General features: G+C 46.6%; 1 protein-coding gene across 2 annotated transcripts; it reads left to right on the top strand.

The window, feature by feature from the left end:
• Positions 1-545: 545 nt before the first annotated feature.
• Positions 546-7,016, top strand: Trim15 (tripartite motif containing 15). Of its 2 annotated transcripts, none has more exons than XM_020165107.2 (7): positions 546-1,129; positions 1,491-1,586; positions 2,565-2,795; positions 3,473-3,495; positions 4,604-4,719; positions 5,167-5,199; positions 6,055-7,016. In XM_020165107.2, exons 1-7 carry the CDS (start codon positions 641-643, stop codon positions 6,570-6,572), a joined length of 1,506 nt encoding a protein of 501 aa, XP_020020696.2. In that variant the 5' UTR covers positions 546-640; the 3' UTR covers positions 6,573-7,016. The 2 variants fall into 2 exon arrangements, with proteins under 2 accessions (XP_020020696.2, XP_073937809.1); XM_074081708.1 differs by lacking the exon at positions 6,055-7,016 and adding an exon at positions 5,814-6,035.
• Positions 7,017-9,102: the final 2,086 nt, after the last annotated feature.

Genomic DNA, 9,102 nt, shown 5'->3' with positions numbered 1-9,102 from the left:
TAGTAAACCCTAGATAAATGTGGTTGAACCCATTTATCTTTTTGGCTAATTGGGTTTCCTAAAGCTTATCAATGTTTACCTCGTGGTTATTTGCCTTCTCCTACCTGCAACTAAAGAATAAAATTGAAATCCAATGTTATCCAAGCTCCAGCGGGGGTGATGGTACTCGGCAATGAAGGATTTAGAAGTACAGAAAAGACCAGATGACCAGAGGAGGTGAGGTGAAGAGTAGAGAAGCTGCCCTATAGCATTTGAACGAAGTCCTCTCAGAGTGTCACCTCCCACACCAGGCTGGACTTTGAAGTGGCAGGCACACCCCATAGTCAGAAGTTTATGGCTCCTACCTGCTCAATGTGACAGGAAGTGACTCCTCCCCAATTCTTCCCACCCTACTGTGTTTGAAGGATTCCAGGAAACCTCATCTCTCAGTGACCTCATTATATGCACTCTACTCCCCACCCCAGGGACCAGAAAGGAGCAGAAGGAGTGGAGAAGCAGCTCACCTGGCTGCCACTGAGAAACGTTACATAGTTCAAGATGTCCTGGAGTTTGGACCTACATAGCTGATGGGTGGTGTCCAGCTCTCTGGGGAGCTCAAGAGGCGGGGTCAGGTGACTCCTTGTGCTGACATTCCTGCCTTATGCTCCTTTGCCTCAGTGACGCACTTAAAAGTGACTTAATCTCAGGAAAAGAAATTCTTGTGGACAGAGGCAGAGGCTTTCATGGACAGGCTGGGGAAGGCATCATAATGCCTTCAACTCCATCCCTGAAGGTGGTCCACAAAGGGGCTACCTGTCCTGCCTGCACGGGGCCCCTACAGGATGCGGTGACTACCACCTGTGGACACACCTTCTGCCGGCTCTGCCTCCCCCTGCCCGCCCAGATGGGATCCCAGCCCTCAAGCAAGGTCTTGCTCTGTCCACTCTGCCAGGAGGAGGAGCAGCCAGAGACCATGGTGGCTCCTGTGCCCCTGGGCCCTCTGGGGGAGACCTACTGTGAGGAACACGGAGAGAAGATCTACTTCTTTTGTGAGAATGATGCTGAGTTCTTATGTGTGTTCTGCCGGGAGGGCCCCTCCCACCAGGCCCACACCGTGGGGTTCCTTGATGAGGCCATCCAGCCCTACAGGGTAAGAAGCTAAGGAGTGTGGCTTTACCTGCTTGTTAGGGGCAGGACAGTGTCCTATTGTGGGTGACAGAAATGGGGTGGGAATCTACTTTCTAAAGCCTTCCCTCAACCCTGCAGGCAGAGGGGTCTTCCTCTGTGTTCCCATCTTACTGTGCACACCTCTACTACAAATTTGTCTATCTGTGCACTAATCACCCTTGACAGACTCCTGTCCTAGATACTGATCTCTTTAGGGACAAGGACTGGGTCTTTGTCACCTTTGCATCCTTAACACTCAGTGCTGTGCCCAGAGCCTGATAGGTAATATTTGTGAATTGAGTAATTAATTGTTTACCTCTCTCTGCCCCTTCTCCTCCCAACAGGATCGTCTCAGGAGTCGGCTGGAAGCTCTGAGTGGGGAGAGGGACAAAATTGAAGACATAAAGTGTCAAGAAGACCAGAAGCTCCAAGTGCTTCTGGTAAATACAATGCCATAAGCCACCTTTACCTTTAGGGTTTTCTTAACAGACTGGGGGAGCCTGTTGGCTCATATTTGTTGCCTGGCTAGAAAGAACTGACAAACTGGTCATATTTGCCTTCCTGTAGCTGCACAAAGGCATTTGGGAATCTCAGAACATCAGAGCTGGAAGTGGTTCTGGCACATTGTAATCCAAGATACATTTTATTAATCTTTTACAGAGCAGAAAACTGAGGTCCAGAAAAGTGATGTTCCCAAGGCTACATGGTAAAGCCCAAGTTCTTGATGAGATGATTAGAACCTGGGTCTCTTGACCTAAAGGACATTACTCTTCTGGCCTCAGTGTGTCTGCCAGAAAACAACATCTTCAGCTGGGAAATCTGAGGGCACAAGGTGTATATTTTGTCTGGATTCTAGTCCCAACCATGAGGCTCACCTTAAGGACAGCAGGCTACTGGTGTGGCTCTATCTGGCTCCTTCTCACTTCTTCTTTCATACTACAAAGTTATCAAAGAGAAAAATCCAGTGTGGGAATTTCTGGTACCTTGACCAAGGATATAGAGTGTCTGGACAGGCAGATCTCACCAGTACTCCTCAGCTCCCATCAAAGCATGCCCTGTAGATGTTCACTTGATGGCTAAAACCAAAGTCACACACTCTCCGGCAACCTGTGGAGACTCTAACTGACTCTAATCACAACGTCCTTTTGCCATAACTGCCCTCTAAGAAACATATAATCATCTACACCTAACTCTAAAGAGATAAGGTAGGGTGTTGTAGATACAGCATAGCTCAGGTCATTGGTAAGTTTATCTCAAGACATATCTACTCTCCTGTAATACTATTTGGAGGAATGAGTTTTGGAACTATGGACTCTCTATTCATCTTACTCAATAAAAAGTGTACAGATGATCCTTCTGGAAGCCAGCTTTGTGAGTCCTTCCCTAACCATATCCATCTTTCTTTCTATCCCTTGCAGACTCAGATTGAAAGCAAGAAACAACAGGTAGAAACAGCTTTTGAGAGGCTGCAGCAGGAGCTGGGGGACCAGAGGTGTTTCCTGCTGGCCAGGCTAAGGGAGCTGGAGCAGCAAATCTGGAAAGAAAGGGATGAGTATGTCACAAAAGTCTCTGAGGAGGTTGCCCGGCTTGGAGCCCAGGTTGAGGAGCTGGAGGAGAAGTGTCAGCAGCCAGCATATGAGCTTCTGCAAGTGAGAGACACTCCACCACCCTGTGGGAGAGCAGAGGGGTTCCCCAGGAAGAGGACACTGTGCTGGGGGTTGGAAGATGCTAGAGAGAGAGAGAGGCAGGAAAGGGAAGTGGAGATTGTCTCCAAAGGGAGCCATGGATGATTGTTTGCTTCCTCTTTCCCACAGAGCCTGGAGACTTGCCCAAAGCATGTGTTGTGGTCATGTTAAGATCACTGGGGTCACACTGCCTTAGGTTTGAATGCTGGCTCTTCCTATTGTGTCACTTGGGCAGGTCTCTTAACTTCTCTTCTCAGGATTTTGTAAACAGTATAAGAATATAATGCTCACCATGGGCCTGGCACACAGGAAGAACTGTAAACTGTTCCTGCTGTGGTTATCACAATCCCTTCTCACATTAGTTCCCATTGGAACCCTGGTCTCTTAATTGTTAGAGGCAAACCTGCTCCCAGTATAAGGCTGAGACAGGGTACCAGCACAAAAGGAACTGACTGGAGAGTCCCACATTAATAAGGAAACATGACATAATAGAACAATTTAGTGAGTGAGTAATTGAGTAGATCCAGATCTCTGAGGGTGGAGAGCTTTCAGCTAACATTTTAAGGGAGAAAGGATGTACAGAATTCTTGATGGGAAGGACATGTGGAAACTAAGTGCATGTTCTTGTCTTTCTTTTGTAGGATGTCAGAGTCAACCAAAGCAGGTAGGGCCCACTTCCCAGTCCCTCCTCCTTTGTATGTGTCCATGACATACTCACTGACCACCACCCAGAAAAATACCACTCTGACAGACATGGGCAACTGACTCACACACTCATGAAAGGTCCAAACTCATGAAAGACCTGTGTTCCAAACTGATAGGATGGTATTGAGGACACAATTTTTTCTCCTTGAAGCAAAATTATAAATAATAATTATGGTTTTAGACTGGTCCAGGAGCATCTTTAATCCACGAAATTGTTAATATTTGAGTCAATACCCAACACCATTTGAAACATAATTTGAAAGGGAAGTATTTTCTGTAATCTATGATAAACACGGATCCTGGGAGGAGGAGGCCACTTGTTCATTCACTTTCCCCATGGCATTTCCCATTTCCTTCAGAGTTTTCTGATGCTACCATAACAGAACAGACACCAGGTGCTGAAAGGCACTGTAAATGTCTGCTCCTTTCCTCTCTTCTCTGCTGTATGCATTTTCAGTCTTCACTGAGATGACAATGACCAGGGAGCACTTGTCATATGCTTTGTGCCCTCCCATGGGGGGCAAGGATAAACCCAGGTGTTCATGAACCAGGAAGTGTCTCTAAACATACTTTTTCAAAGAGTGTCAGAAATCTGGAAAAGTCTTGGAGGTATTTTAGTCTGATGAAGAAGCTGAGGTGGGAGGGGGTGTGATGGTGAAGTGCATATGCAAATTCCTATGGCTAGGAGCTAACGAGGACTGAACTGGGGCCAGAATTGGGGTCTTTTTAACTGCAATGTGTATTTTCTTTCATCTGCTTTTTTTCTTCCTTCCTAGCTCCTTTCCCCTTATGAAAATCCACACATAAATTTGACTGGTTAAGGCTGTTTTCCAAATGGTACTATACTGCCCTCTAGATGTTAATAGGGGCAATGATCTCTGTTCCTTTTGGCCCCAAACATAGATCTAACTGATGCCAATTGCTGTAGTAACTATACATTTTCAGCAAAGATTTAAAAATGGTGCTTAATTATTTGCCACAGATACAAAGACCATTCTGTACCCGCCAAGTAGGTATCAAACTTTATTTTTTAAATTTGACATAACTGGTTACCCATTTGTCTGTAGGTATGAAGTGAAGACTTTTGTGAGTCCAGAGGCCATTTCTTCTGACCTTATCAAGAAGATCCGTGACATCCACAGGAAAATACTCACCCTCCCAGAAATGATGAGGACATTTTCAGGTAAAGGGGAAGGGAATGCAGCCATCCCAACTCCCATTTGTCCTTCTGCCTTCCACCTATCTTTCTCTACCTTGGAAACCTGGCTCAAACCACTAGGCATGGTGGCTCATGCCTATAATCTGATCACCTAAGAGGTTGAGGAGGAAGAATCGAGTTCTAGGCCAGCCTGGGCTACACAGCAAGGCCCTGTCTTAAAAAAAAACAACAAAACAATAAAAACCTGCTCAAGCACCTTCTCTTCCCAAACTTTCCTATAGAGACTCCACTCTACTTGGAGCCCTTTCCCCATTCTCCTGGAGAATGGGCACTGGACTGAGTCCAGGAAGGTTATGCCCACTTCTTCTGTCCTTCTTCTGTCTCTGACCTCACATTGTAGCCAGGACACCCTGTTCTTTGAGTGCCTGTAAGAAACAGTAAGTCACACATCTTTCTTTCTATTTCCCTCAGAAAACTTGGCACGTCATCTAGAAACAGATTCAGGTAAGCAGCTAGGGGTCTTGGGGGGAGGGTCCAATTCTTTCATTTAACCATTCAATCCTTGGCGGCAAGCAGAGCCATGTAAGGCCTGCATCCTGGAACCTGAGTGCTCAGGTTTTCTGTTTTAGCTCTTACTAGCTATGAGACACTGAGCAAGTTATTAAACTTTTTCTTCCTGCTGTTTATTCATCTATAAAATGGAAAGACTAATAGTACCTACTCTATAAATAGCTGTGAGGATTAAATAAATTCATCCAAAGAGCTTAGTGTAGCACCTGGCAGATAGCAAGTGTTCTACTAATGCCAGTTGCTTGTATAGATATTATTCATTCAAAAATATTAATCAAGCCCTTGGTTTTTTTGGCCTGGAATTGTGCTAGATTCTCTGTAGGTTTGAACAAATAATGTATCATTTTCAAAAAATAGCATTTACTTTTAAATTGGCGCTTAATTTGGAAATTGTTTTCCCAAGCATCACCTCATTCTGACATTGACCAGTGCTTCTTAAACTTAATGTGCAGAAAAATCACCAGGTGGTTTTGTTTCAGTATGATCTCGGTCTGGTTTAGCTGGTCTGTGATGGGGCCCAAGATTTTGTGTTTCTAACAAATTCCCAGGGGCTGATGCTGGTCCAACTGCCGCCCTTTGAGAAGCAAATCTTACAGCACCGCTTGCCGGTCAGGGAAAGGAGCTGTAATCGTCTGTCCGCGTGGAACTGAAGGGGAAACTGAGGTTCAGAGAATCAGGCCGCACAAGCCCGCGTTCTTCCTGCCTCCTGCACACACCGTTTGTTACCTACTCTGGGGACCTTTCTGCTTGCCACCAGCTCTGTTGATGTCCCCGCTCTCCTTCCTCTAGGGGCCATCACTCTGGATCCTCAGACCGCCAGCCGCAGCCTGGTCCTCTCGGAGGACAGAAAGTCGGTGAGGTACACGCGGCAGAAGCGGGACCTGCCCGACAGCCCCCAGCGCTTCAACGGTCTCCCGGCGGTGCTGGGCTCCCCGGGCTTCTCCTCCGGGTGTCACCGCTGGCAGGTGGAGGTGCAGCTGGGAGACGGCGGTGGCTGCACTTTGGGGGTGGCCGCGGAGGACGTGAGAAGGAAGGGGGAGATGGGCCTGAGTGCCAAGGAGGGCGTCTGGGCTGTGATCATCTCGCACCAGCAGTGCTGGGCCAGCACGGCCCAGGGCACCGACCTGCCGCTGAGCGACATCCCACGCTGTGTGGACATCACCCTGGACTATGAGGCCGGACGCCTGACCCTCCTCGACACTGACACCCAAGTGCCCATCTTCACCTTCACCACCTCTTTCTGCAGCAGGGTCTTCCCTTTCTTTGCCGTCTGGAAAAAAGGCTCCTGCCTTACTTTGAAAACCTGATGTTGGGCGCGCTAAGTGTGGTGTAGCCCAGACAGCCGCGCCCTAGAACCCAACTCTGTCTCCACGCAGGGCCAGTAGATATGAGGTCTTGGAGGCTTGGATAGTGGTTGCTTCTACTTTATCGTATGTCCTTCGGCTCGCTGACGTCCTGGTCCTCACCATGGCGCTCCTCTGAGTGGGGAACCAGAGGCAGGTCAGGCTGTGTCCAAGACACCAGTGAAGTTGGCGGCTGGTGATATTTAGGGGAGGAGGAGGACTAAAATACAATTTTTAGAAGCTTCAACATATTATCATGGGGGAAAACAGAACTTTGTTGGGTTTGCATTAATTTATGCAGTTGACTTTTTATTTTGACATACACTTGGAGATGCCTTCACCTATGTAGGACTTTGGATCTCTTCATCATCTCTGGGTGGACCCCAAGGCCCCTTCTTTTCTGACTCCCTTCTGGTCAGTCCTCTAGACTTGAGGAAATGTCTTAATAAAGGTATGATCCACAAACTATTGCATTCCATGTGTCCAATCTGTCTGTTGTGACAACATGGGGCCTTGGTGGGTGAGATTCTATAATTTGGATGTTGAATGTCACCTAAAGACTCATGTGTATAAAGGCTTGATCCCTATGGTGGAGCTACTGGGAGATGAAGGAATCTTTAGGAAGTGGGGGTCTAGTGGGATGTTCTTAGGTCACTGGGAGTGCTCTGGCAAGGGACTGTGGGACCCTGGTCTCTTCTGTTTCCTGGCTGATGAGGTGAGTGCTTTTGCTCCACCAAGCACTCCTACCGTGATGTGTTGCCTTGCAAAAGGCCAAAGGCAATGGGTCATTGAATCTTGGACTGAACCTTCAGAACTATAAGCCAAAAGAAACCTTTTCTTTTTCAAAGTTGATTGTCTCAGATATTTCATTACAGTGACAGAAAGCTGACTAATACAGGGAACTCTGGAAAGCTCCATTATGACCTTACAGGGCAGAAAGAAGGAAAAGCAAGGGGGCCCAAAATGAGGACATTAGGAGGATTAGTAGGAACTGCAAGCCCCCATGATTAAAGGGCACAACTGATCAGAATGTTGAAGGCACAGCCAACTGAAATGTTGCTTTCTGCACATCTAATTAGCATAGAGATTGAGCAACTGCTCTGCAGTAAAACTCTAGACCATGTCAACTCACAAGCAACCCATTTGAGACCCCTCGCTGTCTCACGTGGGCTTTCTTGCCTACATGCTCGCCCTCCATTGTCTGTGAACTGCATTCTTTGTGTTCATGAGACAAGGAATTCTGTGTGAATTGGGAATCCTCTGCCACTAAGCTAAAAAGAGCTGTGACCTAGCTAGCGCAGCAGATCCCGATCTCACAAGAAGATTCCAGTATCAGAAGGGGAGGTATAGAGGAGATGGGTCCTGATCCCTCTGTGACCAAGACCTAATCCTGTCCCTTCTTTTGCTTAGGATTTCCCTATTAACCCTGAAACAATCACAAGACTCCACTGTTTAATAAAGTGAGAATTTTGTTTAAGTCTAACTAACCTCCCAAATGTTTATTACCATTACTGTTATTATTATTTGGACATAGAAACAGATCACACATAAAAATAACTTTGCAAAGCAAGGTGGTGCAAGTAATGGCGATAGGTTTTGCCCCTTTTCTCCCCACCACACTTGCCACCATACCACCCTTTCTGGTTCTACTGTTCTTCCTCTCCAGTCCAGCACTCACAACACCACTCTCCCATCCCTAAGTAGGACAGTCTCAGGAGATCTTGAGACAGCTTGTCATGTAAAACTGTCCTCTGTCTTCCCTACAGGATTCTCAGCATAATCTATGTTGCCTCCAAAGCCTTTGCAAGAGCTGCTGATTTCTGGAGAAGATGAGAGCTCTGAGTTCTGGAGGGGTGGGGAGGCAAAAAGAGACCCCACAAATTGCCAGGATTATGTATGGAGCAAGTAGACACATAAGGTGCCTCAGAACCAGAAGGGTTAATGTTAGCATCCAGGTGGGGTCTGGAAGGGAATCTGTACAGAGCCCAAAGACAGCCATTGCCATAGCTGGAGGAGGTTCTAGGAACCAGAGCTGTGGCAGATGTGTCTTCTCTCTGCTCCACTTGCTTCTCTCGGCATGTGAGACCCTCTCGGTCGAGGAGAAGTCTTGCTAGCTTTTCTCATGTCCTTTATTTTCCCCTCTCATTTTAAGTTCTTTTCTCTTCTTGGACTTCCATTATACAGAGTTGACTCAGTCATACTCAATTCTTGGTAAACAGTCATTATCGGTCCATGCAAGGTTTTGCTTTATTTATATTTTCTCCTTTACCTCCAATTCTTATTCCTATTCTCTTCACCTCTACAGGCTCTTCTCTCTAATATCTTTCATAGGTCCTTGGTTACATAGGAATCCTTGAATATATAATAGTTTTAGTTGTGTTTCTTACACTTAAAAAAACAATTCAGTACCATGGTTTTAAGATCTAGTCATGGGGATTTCCAAGATGGCGGCTAGAGGGAGGAAGCAGAAAGCGTGCTTCCTAAAGTAAAATCT

This window comes from Castor canadensis, chromosome 8, assembly GCF_047511655.1.
Source record: "Castor canadensis chromosome 8, mCasCan1.hap1v2, whole genome shotgun sequence".
Classification (NCBI taxonomy): Eukaryota; Metazoa; Chordata; class Mammalia; order Rodentia; family Castoridae; genus Castor; species Castor canadensis.
Note: the sequence above shows the minus strand (reverse complement) of the source record. Positions and strands in the feature narration are given on the sequence as shown.